Raw genomic sequence first — 22,164 nt, 5'->3', positions numbered from 1 at the left:
TATAAATCTATAATGTAAAGTTGCTTTAAGTTTTGTTAAATTAGAATCGCAAATAAATTGAACGCGTCGTGCATGGGAATAACTTGGTCGATATTATTAACGAGCAAAATCGAAAGTATAATGTAAGAGGTATACTTAAATATATCTTAACACGAAAAGATACACGCATACGTTTTTCAAGATACGCGATAACGTTCTACGCGAACCAGGCAAGAAAGTTGAATTATTCAAGCATTTCCATCGGAAAAGGTGCAATTATATTTTCTAACTATCTGGTTGCATCTGGTCGGCTAGTTCGTTAAGAGAATTAATTAAATACATTTCCTTAAATAAATGAAAACAATAAAGCACTGACGAAAGTAAGCTTTCTCCTTTATTTTCATCCTTATGGTTGCTTTATTCCTAAAGAGATATTCGATAACTCGAGTGGTTCTGAGGCGTAACCACGGTAGACATTTAATTTTAAGAAGAAAAACCACTGTAGACCTATGTAGAATGAAAGAAACCTTTCCTTTCGCTCGACTAACTTCGAGCGGTAAATCGTTCCGATCCAATAAATAGGAAAAGAATATCGCTGTGCATAATTTTTCCCATTCAAGCGAATCGGTTCTGCCAGCTCGGTCGATCGCTGTAGCTCGATCTCATCGAAAATCCTTATCCCTCCAACGTGCAATTTCTCGTGTCACTTGTGACGAGTCTTACTATTTCTGTCTACAAGGCGACACAAAAAAATCCCTACACTGTAAGGTAAATAATACTAAACGTAAAATGAAACGAAATTATTCCACATATTCTGTGTATTCTTCAATACGAACGTACAGAATAAGCGTTAAAAAAAAAAAAAAAAAGAAAAAAACGGAAGAATAAAATGAGTGAAAAAACGAGAGAATAAAAAGTAACACGTGCGATAAGAATATCCATCAAAATGTCCTAACAGAAAGAGGTTCATCTCGTATTTGCTATTTTTTTTAGGTCGGTTTGTTTACCCAAAGGCTACTTATAACTTCGACTACGATTTACATACGGATACCTTTTCCAGAATACTAATGTACCGTGTTCTTCGGAAGTACCAGTTCTTCGTCATGCACCTTTCGGTTGGACCTAAAAAATATCCAACCTTGGCTGCTTTCACGTGAATAAGAATCGACCACGGGAAAATCAGAGATTTCTACTCGAATACCGTATGCCTCGTACGGACGCGCAAGATAAACGCGTAGCTCGTAGACAGGTCGCCGAAGAACTGTTACGGCAACGTTTGTTCAAGCACGACGAAAAAACCCGAGCCAAAGGGGGTTAAGTTAAACCGTTGACACGTGATATTCCAGTTGGACCGCGACGCAATACTATCCGAAATTAACAAGAACGATTCGACGTGCTTTTCAAATGGGAACACGTAGTGTAGGTCTGAACGGGTAATTTATTCCTATCACGAATCCTGACGGCGGAGGTCAATCCACTTGGAGTCAGGATACTTACTCAAACTGGACTTACTGGATATCGTGGAATCGATGATACCGAAGGTTGTGGATGCGATTCACGGAAACCGATCGCCAGATATTTCGTTAGTTATGGTCTCGAACGAAACAAATCGAACGAATCGAACTGCTCTGAATGTGCTATGGGAAACTGTTAACCGAAGGCCTAACAGTTCTTCGACCTTCTAAAACTGTCCAACTTGAGATGATCGAGAAACGTTTGCGGTCCGATCTGATGGATCTTAAAACGTCGGAATTGCTTGCAGGTAAGCTGGAGCGGCAAATTGTTCGAGAATCGGCTAAGAAGTTAACTACCAAGGCAGACAAAAATTGCTTTCGTTTGATCTTTTTCTTTCTTTTTTTTTTTTTCTTGTTCTTTATGCGTTATTAACGCTTAGGGTGATCGAGAAGAATATCGAGATTGCGTTGGTAACGGAGTAATAACGAATGGAGAATTTGCAGACGACCTCGTTAAATGTTCGTCGCGGATTCCAAGTCGATTCTCACACTACGACTCACACTCAAACGCGGTAATTTGTTTTAACCCGTTAACCCCTTATTCCTTTTACGATTACTAGATCGGTGGATTTACCAAAGGAAGAGCACTCGTTCGCCAGTTTTAATTGAATCGCTCGAGAAGGATTTATCGTATAAAATTCTATATATTATACATACAGGTAAATATATTTCTTGCACTTGCATATTTCATAGGATACTTAATGGTTGTACAATTATTTTCGTTGTGTAATACATTTTTGAATATCTTCTTTGGTAGGATAAAGCTCGCAGAAATGTCGTTTGAAAAACATCATATATCTTCTTGCATCTTTTTCTCTGGTATTTTATTTATCAGATAAAATTTCTAAGCAATGACGTAAGATGTTTGTTTTGTTTTAAACAACAGAATAAAATGACGGAATATATATGCAGCTATATATTCTTCGGGTAAACAGAAGACTAGTATTGTACAATTTAGGAATAATAATTATTATAAAAAATGGTTTGGTTTCAGGATAATAGCGAGCCAGTAGAATACAATAAATTTTGAAAAATACGGACATACGAGTAGCTACGTATCTTCCATTATGTCGTAAAGATTCGAATATGAGATATTACTATATATAGTTTGACGAAAAAAATAACAACTATTCTTTTTATTAAGACAGACCATAAATTTATATAATTTCAGTATTTTTATTGAATTTACGTCAATCATAAAAATGTTTCTGACAGATGCATATTATGCACCGTGAAGGAAAACGTTGCATATTAAATAATCATAGTAAGTCACTCTATGGCTTAAATGAAATATTCTTGACGCTGATGGGCTTATTACCAAAGAATTCGATAATTTTTCAGCGATTATGTAATTTGCGACAGATCTTACTTAATGTTACAAAACACTGCGGGACGTTCTTTTGAAATATCGCCACAAGCGGCATTATAGCTGAATTACAACAATTATGTTTCGCGTGTTTGGTATATCCTCCTTTTCTATTAAAAATCTGGATAGAAGAAAATAACACTTGTAAGTACCGAGACAGGATCGATGAGTTAACAACTTCAACGAAGGTTTCTTCGTTTGTACTCACGTAATAGTACACGTGATCGTTATCTATGATCTAAAGAAAAAAATAAAGGACATACAGAAAATCCGTAAACGCTTGAATACTGTTTTCCGCTTGGGAAGAGATTACTGCTGCTCCATCGCGTGAACCAGTATTAATAAATAAAAAGACATAGAGAATCCAGCACAACCTATTAAGCTACTTTGAATATCTAAAATAGAAAAATACACGTTGATATTACGTCAGTATCTAAGTACAGTGTTATTAAGGAAAGAAATATACTTTGAACGAACTTATTTTCCAGAAATTGAAACATTAATTTTTTCCTATTCTAATATCAAAACAGTTATTTTTTATTTGTGCTCCTTTCTCGTTCTGTTTTCGTAGAATGAGAATTATTCAAGAAGAATTAATGGTAGGAAATTAATTAAGGTAGAAAAAATGACAAGTTAATTAATTCAGTCTATAAATTTCAATATCCTTCTGCGTTTCGTATACCTTCCCAAGACTAAATATTTGAGAAATGAAAAAATATATTTCTTTATGTATTTCACCTTGTTTTTTGATTTGGGTTAAACTATAGTCGAAGCCACGTGATTCTACCTTGTTCGAAATACCAAAAGGTAGCAGTGAAACAAGCGACCGCGTTTCTCCGCGTTGAAGGAATGCATGCAAAATGACCGACATAAGAGTTTACTTATCACCTGAGCGTTAAAATGTAAAATTTCCTCCAGTTATTTTTAAGACGACGTTGTGATTAAAAACTGTATAATATTTCGTAATTATATAATAAAGTTAAAATGCATTTTTCAAAGATATAAATGTTAAGTATCAGTCGATACTTTTTAATAATCATTATTGCAATGGTTTTTACTTAACAGCGACATAAAATTGAATCTGTAGTAGATATTTCATTTCTTCTTAATCGACGTCCATCTTTACCATCAATTACATACTGTGATGATGAAAGAATATTTTTGACACTTTTTCAACGTACAGACATTTAAAGGTCAATGGTCCACAGATTCGTTCATGTAAGTCAGTTATTAAGTAACGTTTGCAAATCAACATAAAGGCCACTCAAATTTGAAAAGATTCCTTTCTTAATTGTACTTTCTTCATGATGAACGCATCGTACAGTCAAGTATAGTGTAAGCAACAAGAGTAATTTCTACAGTCAGTTATTTTTTTCTGTAAAGGATTTCAGTGTAATAAACGCAAACTGCTTAGAAGGACAAAATTAATTTTTCTGCGTTTGAATAAGAATTTGTAACCAGCATTCACACTATACAACGTTTCATAATAATTCCTATTTACATAAATATATAATTTATCTTTATTTTTATATCAATTTTATAGAAATCATTTATACTATTTAATTTGATTATTAAATTATATAAATTCATACATTATTTCTTGAAAAACTTTCCTATTTACTTTAAAATCTCTCTTGGTGATCGATATAGTCGAGCGACTAGGGTCCTTCAAATGTTTCGACAATTAACCTCAAATCCTACTATATTTGCAATGAAACGTCCAAACAAACACTTGCAGTTTTTCAAGAATTAGGTTATATTCTATATAGACAATCTAATTGTATATAGTAGTCATAATATATATAGTAGTCATAGTATATAGTATCATTAATATAAATAATTTCTCCAAATGGACTGTTTCTTTGTCTCTTATGTCATCTTTAGACATATCTTTTTATGCGTATCTGTTGTTCGCTGAGAACTAATTATTTTATCTACACCATTATGTATAATCGGTTTATTTATTCATTAGTAATAATAATAATAATAATAATAATGATAGTAATCGTAACTGTCGTCTTACACTATACTTGACATTTCTGCACAACTACGTCGTACCAAAATGTCAGAATATTCAAGGAATTTTATGTCTGTCATTTGCAACATCGATAAACTCTCCATATACTCATTTCCTGGCACGATCAACGACGAATCCTGCGTAAATACACGTTAAACGACAGAGACGCGGAACGAGACCACGAGGAAAGCGGTTGAGGCGAGAGATAAAAGCGGAAGCAAAGTGATAAGAAGAAGCTGGACTTACCGCGGCTGCCACCTAATCCGTTCACGATCGTATCCAGAGTGTCATGGCACAACGATACAACAATATAATCAGCCGCGCACACTGGCGAACCGGCTTGAAAATGAAACCACCGTCAAAAAACTTTGAAAACAGAACTTCACTGACAGTTTATTTCCACACTGTTTTGCGTATATGTACTCTACAGGACAGACAGCTGTGGTCCGCGGTTACATGTCGCACTGTCGCACGCGTGCACCGGGCCTAAAATTCGCAGGTTAGCTCCGATTGGCTGGCGGACCTCGATCGCCGAGTGGCAATCGAACGAAATCGATTCACCTCGAAATTGAATGGATCGAGATTACATATAAAACGAAGCGAGCATGCCGAACGTCGCCGGCCAAGTGAGAGGCTAGCGGCACTACCGACCAACCAATGTGACGTCAGAGTGCCTCCTCTCTTTTTGCCATTCCATGGCGAGCACCGCGAGAAAGGTGCCTGTACAACTTCGTATTCCCTTCTCTTCTGTCCTTGTTTGCGAGGAGCACCGAGGAGACCTTAAGGATACCTCGCTGCCAGCGAATATTTTCATCGAAATTCTTTGGACGAATTACCTTTACAACCGTACTCGACAGGGACCATCCGCGAAAGAATATCTCGAAGAGAGAAGCGGAGAAAAGGCGGAAAACATGAACGATGGCTAACCCGTTTGTCGAATCGACTAGTGAATTGCACGAGGCTTTTGGTCAAGCGTGAAAACGTGAAATTGGTACACTTAAGTGGTCCACTAACCAGTGCTGGAAATGGAGGAGACTGACAATCAGATTGAAAAATTGAATAAGGCAACTCTAGAAATATCGCATCGAACTGCATAATTGTATTTTAATATAATTGATAATCGTTTTTCAAATTTATATAACTTTTATATTCCTTGTACATATCACGAAGAGTATTATATTACATGAAATGTGAAGCTAATTTCGGTCATATGTTATGTAGAAAGGAAGGTAATGTTAGTTTTAGTAATTGAAGAAAATTGCAGTCTTGCTTTTCCCTCGTTATCCGTTCAATAAACTTGTCGCGCGTATGTATTTTATATAGCCGATGAAGTTTTAGACACAAACTAGTTGATGAAGTGTATTCAAGCGTTACTATATTAGATTGGTTGAGTAACAGACATTTTTTTTAGTTTTTCAAGATATCTAAATGTTAAAACGCAAGAATACTGTTGCCAACGAAGTGTATTTATTCATATTGACAAAATTAAAAATATTACTTACAACGTTACTCAAAACAGTTCACTCTTATAAATTTCCAAAACATGTAATTTTTCAAAAAATTATAATTATTAATTCTCGCAGATTTCATTATACAATGAAATTAAATAAATAATGAATAAAGAAGAGAATTAAAGGCGTTTCACATTTTTTTAAACTTATGGCGGATGTAAAACTTGTCGAATGTATTTAAAAATCCGTATATAACAGTCTCTCATATATACGTGGTTCTTGTAAACTGTATATCGACGTAGATGTCATTATTTACGTAGAAATTGACTTTCACTGAATAAAGCTACTTTTTAGGTAACAATCATATAGTTAAAGTGAACCAAGACCAATGTTACGCTTGGTTCACTGAGCCATTCAATTACGTACGGGAAAAAAGAGGTACATATATATAGAGAATATAGCAGACGTCTGATTATCCGCAACGAATGTGAAATAGATCTTACAGATACATAAAATTATGAATTTTTCAGGGCAAGGTGAAAAAACCACAGGTGTCCATTGAACAGCTGCAAAAATATCAGTATATATATAGTCATAAAATTGCATATTTATTTCCTTCCCTTCCCCAGCAAGCGCCTAACGAACGTATACATATATCGACTAAAGAGAAAGATATCCTTTTTAATTTAAATATAACTGTTTTTTTATAATTTATACATACCATTATATACAATAATGTGGTTCTGCTTGAAAAATATTTTTCAACACAACGTAATAATAATAATAACATGGACGTAAAGTTTCGAAGATGACTTACCTTATAGATACATAAAAAATTCCTTTACTTTAAAAAAATGATCGGCACTAATATAATTTGCTAAATTGCCAAACCTTTTATAATTACTGCCAAACTTTTTATAATTACCAATATTCACAAAAATTCAAATAATTTACTTCACAAACATATTCGTAAGTGAGATATAAATTAAAGATACGTTAAATGGCATTTATACTTGCAGAATTTACCAACAGCTGTTAAGGAAGGGAGTCCGTGTTTCTACAAAGCGATTCTCATATTTAGGTCAAATTCCATCCTACAGGAATCCCTCTTAACTCGACCGTCCTATTTTTGCTGTAGTAGGCACATCGTAGTTGCCCTTCAGTACACCAGGTGTAGCAGCCATCAGGATGAACGTAGTCGCAGAATCCTTGGAATAAATGAATACTATCTCTCATCGAGACTGGATAACGCTTGAAACGTGACATTTCCAAACGAGCCGGGCATGATCTTGTTTTTCTTGAAATGGTTCGGTCATGTCACCCGTTACATGACACCGTACGCGCTCCTCGAGCACAGCGCAAAACGAAGACCGAGCACTTTCACGTGGAGGCCGCGTTAGTAAATATCATGGCCATATTTTCTATCTGCTCGTCTTTATCTCGCCTGTTCTTCACCGCGAGAAGCACTCCTATCTCTTTCTGCTTCGCAATAATCGAGTGTGGGTCATTACACGTTCTTGTCTCCTTATTTATTCGTCGTCGACGCCGCCACTTGTCGAAAACATGTCGCGCTAACCAAGTTCTCCGATTTCCCATCGTAAACGTTCCTCCGGCTGCAATCTGCACGCTTTATCGCGTTCCACTGCCTCAATTATCGCACTCGATTACATAAAACTCCGCTATAATTTTCGTGTCACGGTCTCATTTTCGGATAATTTCTTTGAATCTCCTCGTTGTCATCGAGAGATATTAATGCACGAAATAAAGAAGCAAGCAAAGATACACAAAGATATGAACCGTTTCGGTATTAATTGATTTCCATGCCACGTATCAACTTATAACCGTGTACAACTGTCTGTCAGCGATGCGAAATTGTGGCCGTTTCTTCAATGTAAACGTTTTGTTAATCGTCGTTCCTTCCAAATCCTCGCGCAAATAAACGATACTCTAAATGAGAACTGTGGGAATTTTGGAAAAATTGTCCCAATTGCGAGCTATCTGATTCAAAGTTTTCGTGAAGATACGCATATACGGGAACGTTTAATGCGAAATAATTAGTACGTCAATGGCTTAAAAAGGAATGGAATCTAAACAATGATTCGTTTCACCTGTTAAATATTATAATGACCACTTTAATTTCGATATTTTATATATTTTTCCATATCATGAGCACGTAAGCATCCATAAATAGTAGGCACAGCAACGGAATTTTTACAAGCGTCTATCATGTATACATGTGTTCATAGGTCAAGAGAATGGATTCTGACGAATGCATATAGACATTCGTAGGGTCTTAACAATGAAAGATGAATATTATCGAGAGCGAATCGTCGCGATGGCAGGGGCAAATCCTAATTCGAAACTCGGACGAGTTTCACTGGTGGAAATTCAACGAATCCTTGCAGTTTCTAACGCTTCGCGCGATCTTCCACGAAAAGCAACGTCGATCGCCATGGAACTATCGCGAGGTGCGGAAGCAAGCCGAGTTTACGATCGCGACTTTTTCTTCGGCTTTATAGCATGGCATCCGAGTCTCGGTCAGTGGACTGAAGCCATCACGAGAGTAGAAGGAAGCCTGCCAAGGAGAACGAGAAAATTTTCCCTCAGCATCCGCGATCCTCTGTTCCCTATTTCCGATCTAATATGCTATCCGCGAGAAGAACGATCGCGTACAACAAGCGAATATTTTTTATCAGATCGGCAAGCAAATTCCTTCGTAATCTACGATACCTTAAACGTGCTCGTGGCAGAATGATCGACAATTCCTTCGATATCTTGCACGCTGGTATTCGCGTTATTACGTTAACGTTGCATTAAAGTGACGTAACATTTATGCAAGTTATTTGTCGGAATGATATTTTTAGTTACGAAGCGTTCGCTCGTGAAACGTCGACCTTTCCAGACAGAACGAACGCTTTGTAAACTACCGACATTAATCATCGCGCGTACAGGCTGTTTCAAAATAACAGGCGAGAACCGGCGATGAATCGGTCGATCTGTCAGTTGATACATTCAATAGATTTCAAGCAAATTACTCGATGAATTAATTTGGGCACTTTGTCGAGTTTAGCGAATGCTTTTTATTCAGCGAATGCAACCTTTCATATTTTCATTCATAATAATGTTATAACCTTTCTCCAGTCTCGTCAAGTACATAGCGGAATTTAATATGAATTACTGAAAATTTGTTATGAACTGTTTTGAATAATTTAAAATATGTTCCTAGAAGAAAGTGGTTACCTGCCACAGCCACGTTTGTTCAAAGCAAGCGTTCGAAGTGAAAATCGTTCGTTCCGATAAATTCGAACGTACCTTCTCACGATTTTTTCTCATTATTTTCTTCGCTCTCTACTGCCAAGAATGCAAAGGAAATTAATCGGCAAGCAGATATATTTATTCCATGATCGCGTATTAGTTATCGAGACACTGAACTCTTAAGATAATTAATATTGGGTTAGGAACTAAGTGATTGCGGATTTTGTCAATACCACCACTTTTTTTCGCAAGGAGGGGAAAATGTTATTACGCATATCCATTAATGTGTTACTGGGTTATATGGGAGTTGGTAGATGGCACTAAAAGTACCTCCTTTATCCGTCCTTTTAACCTTACAAGCTCCAACCCCGGAACTGCCTTATGGCATTACTTCAGGGTTAGCCTTATTTAATAACGTTCCTGTACAAGAATGCCATCTAGTGACAAAATTCGTAATTTTGTTATTTCAATTCTTACATTAAACGCGACAATTTGTTACATTTCTGCAGTGTCTATCAATAATTATTTCTTTTTAAATAAATCATAACGGACGTGAATAGAAACTAGTTTTACGTAGTATCTGTTTTATAATAAATATACATATGAGATGGATTAAACGTGTGGGTTTGTTTGATAAAGAAACGAACGGTAGAATTTGTAATAGTCAGTTGTATTAAAATCAATACAAATACAAGAGATAGTGTATGTCAGTTATAATCGTCGTTCGCTTAACGCTATTATGCCGATCGAAAAAATAATAACAATAATATCCTAGGGAACACGTTTATACATCAGCGGACGTTACCACAAAAAGTTAACCTTCTTATGTAACTCCGGCTGAAGATTACAAGAAACGGCAATAACAATCTATTCTGAATTCACTTGCCTTTAGACTTTTTAAACCAAAACAATCGTTAATATTCAAAGGTACAATAATATGATTCTCTTTCAGACTGGAAGTTTCCGTTTCCATTTAAACTTTTTTCAATATATAAAAAATAGCCACTTTTTGTTGTTTGTATCAATATTCGAAGTTTATATTGGAAAGGTATCTGTGATTAAAGTTCGTATACATCGTTTCATGTTCTTACTATTGTTCTTATATATTCGTACATTTGTGTTATAACTTATATAAGTAAAAATAATTTATATAAATTTATAAGAAAATTAGTAGTTGGGTTACGACTCAGCCTTCTTACTGCAATCCAAGTATCAACTTTACGTGGCAGGTGCATGGAAAATTGTTTAAGTCAAGAGTGGAGAAAATCTTTGCGCCTTGTAGCTTGTCTAGTCGATCTTCTACTGAAGATTGCACGATATTTCGCAATTTTCCATATTTTACGATAGTCTACGCATAATCGCACTGGATCATTTCTCTTTTTAACTATAACTATCGGTCTCGTATATTCGGACAAGGAAAGCTGAACGACCCCATCGCGCAGACACTCATCCAACTGTTTATTTACCTTACTCTTAAGATAATCGACGTGCTCGATAAACCAGTTCGTTACCTTTCGCTACAATCGATCTTTTGATTTTACATTCTTCGGTCATCAAAGAAGAAATCGGCAGGTATGCAGAAAAATACAAGGAAAGAACGGCAACACATCCAAACCAGCTGAAGCGAGCAAAACTCTCGTACAAAGAAGACTAAAAAGAAAACATCTCACTGATCTCACTAAAGAAATAAAATAGTCAAACTCGAAGATGGTATCCCGCTGGGGAGAGCCATTCACATGATATTCAGCAATTGAGTTAGAAAAATTTACCAAATGTCCAGCTGGACAAATTGTAAAGTATAAATGAAATGATAATAATAATAATTCTGCGATCCCTCAAACGATCGTTTTTAACCGTTGTACACTTATCATCGAGGCTAAACTGTCGCTGTTACGAGATATTTACAGAGTCTGCATTCGTCGTGTAAGTTCAACTTCGCGACGCACTAGTTCAAGTTCGCGTTGCATAGGTTACATATTGCGGTTCATTCCCGCAATCTTATTCTCAACGCTAGAATTGATTGTAATTTTAATAAATATTAAAAAAAAAAAAAAATTCCCGCAATCTTTAGAATCGTGCACTCCCATCATATTTTAGTGTATATATTATACAACATTGTACAATGTACAATATTTGTTTCAGAGGGGATACATTTTTCGTAACTCGTGCTCACGTTATCAACCTCGCTGCGACTTCGATACTTAAGCGACATAATCCATGCAAATGAAATGCGTCACTATCCGTGTAAATTATATTTCTCATATCTGGAATATTTAGATTTCTGTTTCTTAAAACGTATGAATTCCTTAATTATTACAGACGTAATATATTTTTATACAGACGTTAATTCTTTTTTTTTTTTTTAATTTTTCCATCGAGACAACGATCTACAGTGAGATCCGTTATAACGAGACGTAATAAAGTGCACGCGTACCGAGCGAAAATTCAATGTCGATTTTCTCGAAAACAAAGCGTCAAACGAAAAATTTTTATTCTATATTTTCGACTTCTTTTTTCACGTAGAATCACCCCCTTTCCGCTTGTACCACCAGTTACCAACCACCCTGTATAGGACTATTATTTCGATTTTGATTGTTATTTAGTTACGATCGTAGATATAATGTTAATGGATATACGCGATCCTAGATTCTACAATATTAGTTTCATGAAATCTTAGAGCTGAATCACCGATATTCGGCGTACCTGTGGCATCTCCAAATGTGGCAAAGGTTAGCTAAAGATGAGTCGCTGTGGGCGTCTAATATTGAATTTTAATACATCACTGACAACGAATATCCCGGTAAATCTATGTCGCGTCGATTTAGTAGAACACTTATTTTCCAGCTTGGTAAAAAAATTCGAAACGAGCGAACAACGTTCCAACATATAAAAATATTTCATGCGTCTTATATAATATTTCTTTTACATAATAACGTTCAAAAATTACCATCGATAATTCATTTACTTTAATAACGAATATTCAAATGCTTCTGCTATCTAAATTTAATGCAACTGGAAAAGAGGAAGCGTAATAATTATTTATCAGATATACGAATCGAACGATCTTTCGAAAGAATTGTGAAAGGTTAAAAGACGAAAGAAGTAAAAGAAAGAGCTATCAAGTACTGTTTACATTTTCGACGACAACGAACTCGAAATAGCAAAGTCAACCTGTTTTTATTAAAAAACCATTGTCGATTAAAGAGCTGCTGGTTCATCCGTTTTTGCGGTCAACGTGTGTTTTCTCGCGTTTCACAGCACTTCGTTCTTTTCCACGTAGCACAAAATCTGCGCATGCGTGAAAAATAGATGAACGGTATCTAGCAATAAGCGTAATTCACGTCATATTTTATGTCAGGAACATATGACTGTAACAAATCTCACGTTATTGAAGACTACGAAACCTTTCTAATTTTCGTAACGAAACGTCCAAACCATGTCACATCAATTTAATTGTTATTCGATAGAAATGTTTTTTTTTTATTTATTTATATTTTACAATTTGTCCAGTAGGACACTTGGTAAAATATTATAGCTTAGTGGTATAATAATATAACATATGGATGGCTATCCCCAGTGGAATACCATCTTCGAATTTGATTGATTTATTTCCTTAATGTGGTAAGTGTTTGTATGTTAGGTTATGTCCTTTGTGAGATCTGTTGGGTGTTTCCTTTTTAATCTTCTTTTAATCTTTTTTAATCTTCTTTCGATAGAAATGTGACACTAAAGGCCTAATTTTTTAACGATCCAACTACCAAACACAAAACGCTCGAAGGTAATTGCAACGACCACCAAAGATATTTGCATCTTTTCTTACCGCCCAACGAAGCGTTCCCTTAGGTTCCATACGTTTCGTTTGGACAGTGGCAAATTTTTGTCATCATACATGAAGCTACATATTATTAAATGATACGAAATTAAATATGTTTGGAATTGCAAAAGACCAGTTACGAGAAATGTAATCTAAGACCAGATAAAAAGTAGAAATAAACCTTAGAAGAGCAAACGAGTATAGTAAAATATTAACGATGGATTTGATATATATACAGGGTGGTTGGTAACTGCTGGTACAAGCGGAAAGGGGGTGATTCTACGCGAAAAAGGAAGTCGAAAATATAGAATAAAAATTTTTTTTTAATTTTCTTTTTTTCTTTTTAAATTTTTCCATCGAGGCAACGATCTACAGTGAAATCCGTTATAACGAGACGTGATAAAGTGGACGCGTACCGAGCGAAAATTTAAAGTCGATTTTCTCGAAAACAAAGCGTCAAATGAAAAATTTTTATTCCATATTTTCGACTTCTTTTTTCGCGTAGAATCACCCCCTTTCCGCTTGTACCACCAGTTACCAATCACCCTGTATAATACAAATAATAAAGAAGTACGAATAAATAAATTCACGTGGTCGAACGGTTGGCCTTATTTAAATCTCATTGGAATCGTTGGAATCATTTTACAAATATCAGGTGCGATGTCAGGTAAACTTGAAGCAATTTCACGGAGAGTCCGCTCCAAACATCTATCGATTTTATATTCAGCTGGACCCGCTAGACCTAAACGCTAGATTCAATTAGTTATCTAAACTAAGTAATATTCACTTATTTATAATACTTACTTATAACTTATACTTATCTATAATAAGTATTAACTTATTATAAATAATCAGCCATGTCACTGCGCCACGCCAGAAAGATTACTGAAAATTCTCAACGCGAGAATTGATTGTAATTTTAACAAATAAAAAAAAAAAGAAATATTCAGCTGGAAAACGTGAAAATCGAGCGAGGAAGACGGGGATAAAGACGGTTGAGAATAATTAGAAAAGTCGTCGACTGACACGACCGTAGTTCATGATCTTGAGCGGCATTCTTGACTCGTGGGAGTCCTTCGCATAATTAACGCAACAAAAGAATGCAACGGTGAAAGAGAAGCTTAGAAAAAGAAGAGCACAAAGGGGCACGAGGGAGAAGGATGGAAACGACCGCGTCGGCAAGGAGACGCGAGATGAGGAAGGGAGCAGCCTTAAAGAGAAAAGGGAAAAAAAAAGAAATACGAAACGAAGACGGGATACGAGCGACATAATTAATGATTTCACCGTAATAATTAGCGTTTTCACTGATGTTGAATCGCTCGTACATCCTTCCTCGTACTATCGTGTTTACTCTCGCTTCGAGTATAACGGTACCTGCGAAAAATTTTGCTCATTGCCTCGACATAGATTGTATGTAACGTCAATTCATATTAAAGACAGTATGTGTGCAGGTCTTCATTCCGTACCCTCAATTATCCCAGGGACCCACCATAAACCTAAACTTTGTAAATTTATTATTTCTGTTATTTGTTTATGAATGGTCATTGAAACAGCCCTTACTTTCGTCCTTTTTAATTACGGTGACAGCAGGTAGTTACTTAATGGGGAAAACTCAATACTTGAATAACGAAAAAGCTGGCTTATGCTATAAACAATATTACCTACTAGTCGTATTAGTACCTTCATTCTTCCTAGCGGAAGGTGCGAATAAAGAATCTGCATTGTTAATTTAAAAGGCTTTCCGAGCTTTCCTCCGTAATGAGACAGGAAGAAATGGATAAAACCATCGAACAGTGAACATCTCCCCGATCTGTGTAAACCTGTGCTGTGAAATAAAGACAATAATTGTATTACGACTCAGATAGTTTTGTTTCTACAAACAATCCCTAAGTTTACGTGACACGTACGTCGTCCATATCTTCCGAAATCATTTTTCTTTCACGCAATAGTTTTCTACCACGTTACACTTACAGAATAGTAGGAAAAGGAAGCATACGTAGAAAATATAATTATGATGTTAATCAGTAGGTAACGTAAAAGAGACAGTTCAGCGAAATTTTTCTTATTATATTCGTAAAAACTGAATATCAATTGTATAGTAAGGATCGTCATCGAGCGACGATGAAACACGGGAAACGTTAAAAGGTTTGTCGTGTATCGTAAAATGTAAGAATGCGTAGAATGGTCGAAGATGCTTCGGGCTATGTATAGTTTTGAATTCAATGGGCTGCCGGGTGTGAAATTTGCTGAGCACATGCATATTATCGGCAGGATCTTGGCCTCGCATTTTAATTATATCGAGAATGTGTCGCATAGTACTTTCTCTCGTCGTTTTAACAATCGTTAACTTTATATATTAGACCTCCTATATAGATAGACCTTCTATGAATCACTTAGTTTTCATCGTCTAGCGATTTCAGAAATGAAATTTCACATCCTAAGAATCAACTGCAGAATCATCGTGAAATTCGGTCTTTGAATGGCTCGTTAAAGCTCGAAGCTGCAAATATAAAATAGAAATTTGATGGAAACGAAGAAATTTTAATCGACGAAGTTAGCGCGATTGAAAATTAAAATGTCACAAAAGGTAAAGTAAATTGGTATTTCAAACAGCAGTTTCTTCTTATAACCGGAGGATACCGTGCGATCGAATCGCCTACTTCTACGTGAAATTTCCGGAAATTTAATGATATTTCTTTTACCTTCTATCCCGAACGTAACAAACTGTAGAAACTTATTTGGATAATAATATATCTTACTTCGTAAGCGTTTTACCATCGAACAATGGAAATTAACTTTCGAAGAACTGCGAAAGGAAACGGCTAAATTCGAAACAGCAGCGATTAAACCGTGGGTTAGAACAATTTTCTTAGAATGAAGAGTTACGTAAAACATCGTGCACTGTGTTCGATACACCGATGAGGCACACAGTACGAGACACTCGATGCGTGTAAAAGCGTTTTCCGCAACTGTGATCCACATTATAGAATAAAGGTGGATGCAACGTCTAACGGAATGCCGTAGATACCACCCACGACCGAGATCACTAACATTTCACATATGGCCGTTATCCAAGGGTAATTTTCGCAACGTGGGAATCCGCGACCTTTTGGTTCTGCATTCGCCTCGATTGATCGCATCTGAATAGCGGGAAAAAGATATTTCGCAAAGGGGATTCCACGAGAAGAAAATCACGAGGATCAAGACGATTAAAGATCCGGTTGCTTAGACGAGTCTAAACAATTAAAATAATTTTAGGAGAACAAATTTAGAAATAACATGAAAATATTGAAAATGCAATGGAATACAGAGTGTTCAATGACGAATTTGTTTTAGAGATGAAGAAGTTCGCTATTCTATTCGATAAAAGCGTTTTTCAGATATACTGTATATACTTTCACTCGTAAATGAATCATTTTTCATTTTCACTTGTAAATCATTTTTCCGGAGATATTCACATCTTGTATCACGGACTACCCTTTAACTTGAAACAGATTGAACATTAACTTGAAACAAAAATTGTTGTTTGAGTTTATTCATATAGATGTAAATTGAAAATATGTACGTTAAATATCATAATATAATAGTCACCCTACTAACCTCACTAAAGAAATGAAATAGTCAAACTCGAAGATGCTATCCCTCTGAGGTTAGCTATCCACATGTTATTTTTTTTTTTTTTATTTATTTATTTAAATTTTACAATTTGTCCAGTAGGAGATTTGGTAAGATATTATAGCGGTATATTAATATAACATGTGGGTGGCTACCCCCAGCGGGGTACCATCATCGTGTTTGTTAGGTTATGTCCTTTGTGAGATCTGTTGGGTGTTTCCTTTTTAATCTTCTTTTTATGCTTGATGTGTCGACCGTTTTCGCTGCCAGCTGGTTCATGTTATTTAGCAATTAAGCTAGAAAAATTTACCGAATGTTCAGCTGGACAAATTGTAAAATGCAAATTAAATAATTAAAAAAAAATAATATTTTCCCTGTTGTCGCGTTAGAGAACCAGTCTTTCAGCGAATGAACATATTCGCGATATACCGTTCCCACTTGGCATTTTCTCGATCGAAAAGAAAACGCAATAGAACGTTTTATATAAGAAAAAATACGTCTTAATGTCACATTTTATTGCTATGCACTTTCATCGTTCCGCGTATCTACTCTGCACGTAACAATCGCTTTAAACATGATCGATTGGGATTTCACTGTAACTCCATTTAAATTATACAAGAAACGGCCACAATTTACGTAATGTTTTCCCCTTAAAGCGTGCAAAAGTAACGATTATCTTCTCACAGAAACGTGAGAATAAAAACGTAAACATTTACACTTATATCCGTAATTTTGTGACACAATCGTTTTCTATTCCAAATTACCAATAACGTTATTAACCCGTTCCTTGCCGTTTTATTTACTGTTTCCATATTTATCACAGTTTAGGTAATTTTCTACTTTCTCTTTCAATTTTAACGTTTTACTATTATCGTGTTCTCAAATATTCAATACTATTTTCTTTAGAGATCATATCTCTAACTCATTATTATTTTATCAATTTGTTCATCTCAAATTTTTAATCACAATCATACTATACGTATGTACTTTTTCTTTTCACGTTAAACATTTATTACTCTTATTTCTCGTTTGTTCGAGATTCTCTACTTTCGTCCTATGCTTTTATTGGGTTGGCAACTAAGTAATTGCGGATTTTGTCAATACCACCTAGTGACAAAATCTACAATCACTTAGTTGCCAACCCAATAGTTTTCTCAAGTTATTTGACACAAGTTAGTTGACAGGATCGCTTTTTGTATTTTGCCATTTCGATCGGACGCGAATACGTTTGGGGGAGAGGTGGTGTAGCAATCACGAGGCTGTGCACAGCACTTTCTATTTGGAACGTTTCAACGCGATACAATTTCACTTGTTCCGCGGTATTTCGCCCGTGACTTGGTCGACGATCTTAACGATCGCCACATCGTCGCGGTCATGTCGATCGAATCTCACCGAACAAAAAAAGAAGAAAAAAAACTCGACAGAAAATGGCAAGAAAAAAAGAAAGAAATCCTTTATGTAGGAAATATGCACGCCGTTCCGGGTTCACGGCTGTGGGACGACGCTGGTCACGCGATTCACGCGGTCGGATAATAATAATTAACCGTAAAAGAACGAACCTTCCTTGAAGGGCTGCAGGAAGTCGCGAGAAGAGTCGTTAACGAACCTACGTTTCTGATTACGCTTCTTACGCATACGCATTGTCCAAGCCGACCAGATAAGAAACACAAAGAAAGCGCAATAATAATTACGGTATTTAAAAATATCACGAATTGTATTGTACGTCTATACCGAATGTAGATATGGACCGATGTTTATTCCTGACGTAAGTATCATGCGTATAATCGATGACTCGTATTTTGATGAACATTTAATTATGATTACTAATCATCGTTGAGCGTAGCAAGCAAGAATGAAATATAATTTATTGTTATTTCGCTCGCTCATTGTATGTAATTGAAATTAGACGTTCTTGATATTGATTTATCGTTGAAAACAATTTTTGTTATCGTCGTTAGCGAATAATCATCGATGCACACGAGTGACATTTTGCTGAGCGATCCCGCTGCGATCGTATGTCCGTCTGTATTGTTCTTAATAGGAAAACAAAGAAATGCATACAGGGTCGCAGAGAGATTGCGCGGTGAAATGTCGCTCGTGTGCATTCAGAGTAATATCTTACATGAACACAACTGCGTTAACCCACTAATGAAATTAAATACGCAATTACATTTTAAAACATACATATGTATATAATAGTAATATTTATTGTAGTTGCAGTCCCCAGGGATTCATAGAATGGACTTGATTTGCAAAAGCTCTTGCACTTACTCATCCCTCTACATTTCGATCATACCGCAATCCATTTATATCCTATATGTATAGCAATAGTCATTTAATTAAACAATTTCCGCTATTTACGAAATAATATGAACAGTGCTTTATATTCTTCGGCGAGAAATAAGACACGTTTACGATTAAATAACAACAGCTTACCTTAACAACAATGAAAATTTTCTTTCATTAATTATACATGCTGCATTGTGATAATTAAAAAGAATGCGATCTTGTTAACGGCCGTAAGAGATAAATAAATCTGTGTACACACGTACTGGAATCGCGTCTTTTTAAAAATATTCTTTTGTATGAAACGGCTTCGCACGCCAAGTAATTCAGTTTGTTATAAGAGAAAGTGATCACGAGTTTTATACATTACGGTAATGCCTAGCCTCTAATACAGGACTCTGAACTTGACGTCTATTCTATTCTATTGTCATAAATTATTGTTGCTACTTACTTAGGAAAAGGGAAGAAAAGAATTTATAAAAAGAATTTAGAGCGTTTTGTGTTAACTTTCCGCCACGTCTTGCGTTCGCTTTCATATCGTAAATTTGCTGAATTGCAAAGGCAGCCATGAATATGGTAACCTGTTACCAAAACAATAGAAAAATATACTTTCTTTATATGCGTTATTTTATATATATATATGTCAGATAAATTCTTTTATTGTTGCCAGACTTCTTGAAACAGCATTTGGTTCCATGTTTACCGATTTAAAGGAAAACGAGGCAAAATTTTTCAATTATTTGTTCAATATGCGTACTTAAAATATGTAAATATGCAGAAAACGTTTGGACGTAACATTCTATCAAAGCAGAGATTGCAAATTAAGTATCAAAACAAAATAGATATATTGATTTATACAGTATTAGACCAGAAAATATATAATACAATATAATAGATAATATTTGAATCAATATTTCCATTAAATAAGGAAGGACAGACACAAATATCTCTATACCAGAAATATATTAGTAAATATTTAATGAACAAAATTGCATTACAAGAATGTGTAAATATACGTATGCAATTGCATAGTTACAATTTGTCCTTTTTGATATTACACATTAATAAGTTTATAGAAGCAGTGCTAAATATGAAATAAGCATAAAAAAAGTAAAGTAAAATAACTCTATCAATACTACCAATTTTACTAAACATTTCCGATAGATTGTACTCTTAAAATAGCTTGGAACTTCCTCCACGAAGTCTCAATACTAAATGGAGTGTGGACTCTTTCTGGATGTTATAATCTGAAAGAGTTCTTCCATCTTCTAGCTGTTTGCCAGCAAAGATCAAACGCTGCTGGTCTGGAGGAATACCCTCTTTGTCCTGAATTTTAGCCTTAACATTCTCTATTGTGTCAGATGCTTCAACTTCCAAGGTGATGGTTTTTCCAGTAAGTGTTTTTACAAAGATCTGCATTCCTCCGCGGAGTCTCAACACTAAATGGCTTCCTCCACGAAGTCTCAATACTAAATGGAGTGTGGACTCTTTCTGGATGTTATAATCTGAAAGAGTTCTTCCATCTTCTAGTTGTTTGCCAGCAAAGATCAAACGCTGCTGGTCTGGAGGAATACCCTCTTTGTCTTGGATCTTAGCCTTCACATTCTCTATTGTGTCAGAAGCTTCTACTTCCAAGGTAATGGTTTTACCAGTAAGTGTTTTGACAAAGATCTGCATTCCTCCGCGAAGTCTCAATACTAAATGGAGCGTGGACTCTTTCTGGATGTTATAATCTGAAAGAGTTCTTCCATCTTCTAGTTGTTTGCCAGCAAAGATCAAACGCTGCTGGTCTGGAGGAATACCCTCTTTGTCTTGGATCTTAGCCTTCACATTCTCTATTGTGTCAGAAGCTTCTACTTCCAAGGTAATGGTTTTACCAGTAAGTGTTTTGACAAAGATCTGCATTCCTCCGCGAAGTCTCAATACTAAATGGAGCGTGGACTCTTTCTGAATGTTATAATCTGAAAGAGTTCTTCCATCTTCTAGTTGTTTGCCAGCAAAGATCAAACGCTGCTGGTCTGGAGGAATACCCTCTTTGTCTTGGATCTTAGCCTTCACATTCTCTATTGTGTCAGAAGCTTCTACTTCCAAGGTAATGGTTTTACCAGTAAGTGTTTTGACAAAGATCTGCATTCCTCCGCGAAGTCTCAATACTAAATGGAGCGTGGACTCTTTCTGAATGTTATAATCTGAAAGAGTTCTTCCATCTTCTAGTTGTTTGCCAGCAAAGATCAAACGCTGCTGGTCTGGAGGAATACCCTCTTTGTCCTGAATTTTAGCCTTAACATTCTCTATTGTGTCAGATGCTTCAACTTCCAAGGTAATGGTTTTTCCAGTAAGTGTTTTTACAAAGATCTGCATTCCTCCGCGAAGTCTCAATACTAAATGGAGCGTGGACTCTTTCTGAATGTTATAATCTGAAAGAGTTCTTCCATCTTCTAGCTGTTTGCCAGCAAAGATCAAACGCTGCTGGTCTGGAGGAATACCTTCTTTGTCTTGGATCTTAGCTTTCACATTCTCTATTGTGTCAGAAGCTTCAACTTCAAGAGTAATAGTTTTCCCTGTTAAGGTCTTAACGAAGATCTGCATGTTGGTAGATCTGGGGAACTGTACAAAAAGACAAAAGCAGTGTATTAATATACAATATTACAAAAAAATGTGCTGTCCTAATCCTAAATCCTAAAATAAACATTTTGTAAGCATAACATTTTGTATATCTTTTTAATTTATAAAAACATTAATCAAATTTTGTTAAACAAAATGATGGCATCACAGAATATCGATTATTTGAAAACTCATCTAATATTTTTTTACATAGATATGGAAGAAACAGCTGTTATATTTATACTTTTTGAAGTAACTTACAG

At 35.6% G+C, this 22,164-nt stretch overlaps 2 protein-coding genes and 1 long non-coding RNA gene across 6 annotated transcripts in view; all 3 read right to left on the bottom strand.

Annotated features, from left to right (window-relative positions):
- The window catches only part of LOC100746900 (titin), a 49,404-nt gene extending 41,003 nt beyond the window's left edge, over positions 1 to 8,401 (bottom strand). For 3 of the 4 annotated variants that reach the window (XR_001102566.3, XM_012390221.3, XM_003492467.4), the window contains exon 1: positions 5,123 to 5,528. The gene's annotated coding sequence lies outside the window, so the exon portion shown is untranslated. Of the gene's footprint in view, positions 1 to 5,122; positions 5,529 to 7,344 lie in introns of those variants that run through there. The other variant, XM_024370332.2, reaches the window with a different exon arrangement.
- Positions 8,402 to 8,438: 37 nt separating this feature from the next.
- On the bottom strand, positions 8,439 to 10,029 carry LOC112213528. Its single transcript, XR_004462444.1, has 2 exons — positions 9,640 to 10,029; positions 8,439 to 8,902 (listed from the first exon to the last, which is right to left on the bottom strand). It is a non-coding gene; the product is annotated as an uncharacterized LOC112213528 (long non-coding RNA).
- Positions 10,030 to 20,243: 10,214 nt separating this feature from the next.
- Positions 20,244 to 22,164, bottom strand: LOC100745631 (polyubiquitin). Its single transcript, XM_012390223.3, has 2 exons — positions 22,146 to 22,164; positions 20,244 to 21,906 (listed from the first exon to the last, which is right to left on the bottom strand). The coding sequence occupies exon 2, from the start codon at positions 21,884 to 21,886 to the stop codon at positions 20,471 to 20,473; it is 1,416 nt and encodes a 471-aa protein (XP_012245646.3). The 5' UTR covers positions 21,887 to 21,906; positions 22,146 to 22,164; the 3' UTR covers positions 20,244 to 20,470.

This window comes from Bombus impatiens, unplaced genomic scaffold (assembly GCF_000188095.3).
Source record: "Bombus impatiens unplaced genomic scaffold, BIMP_2.2 scf_0739, whole genome shotgun sequence".
Taxonomy (NCBI): domain Eukaryota; kingdom Metazoa; phylum Arthropoda; class Insecta; order Hymenoptera; family Apidae; genus Bombus; species Bombus impatiens.
Note: the sequence above shows the minus strand (reverse complement) of the source record. Positions and strands in the feature narration are given on the sequence as shown.

What these genes read in the sequence shown, in the direction of transcription:
- LOC100745631 (XM_012390223.3), bottom strand. Translation starts at nt 21,886, where the DNA reads ATGCAGATCTTCGTTAAGACCTTAACAGGGAAAACTATTACTCTTGAA.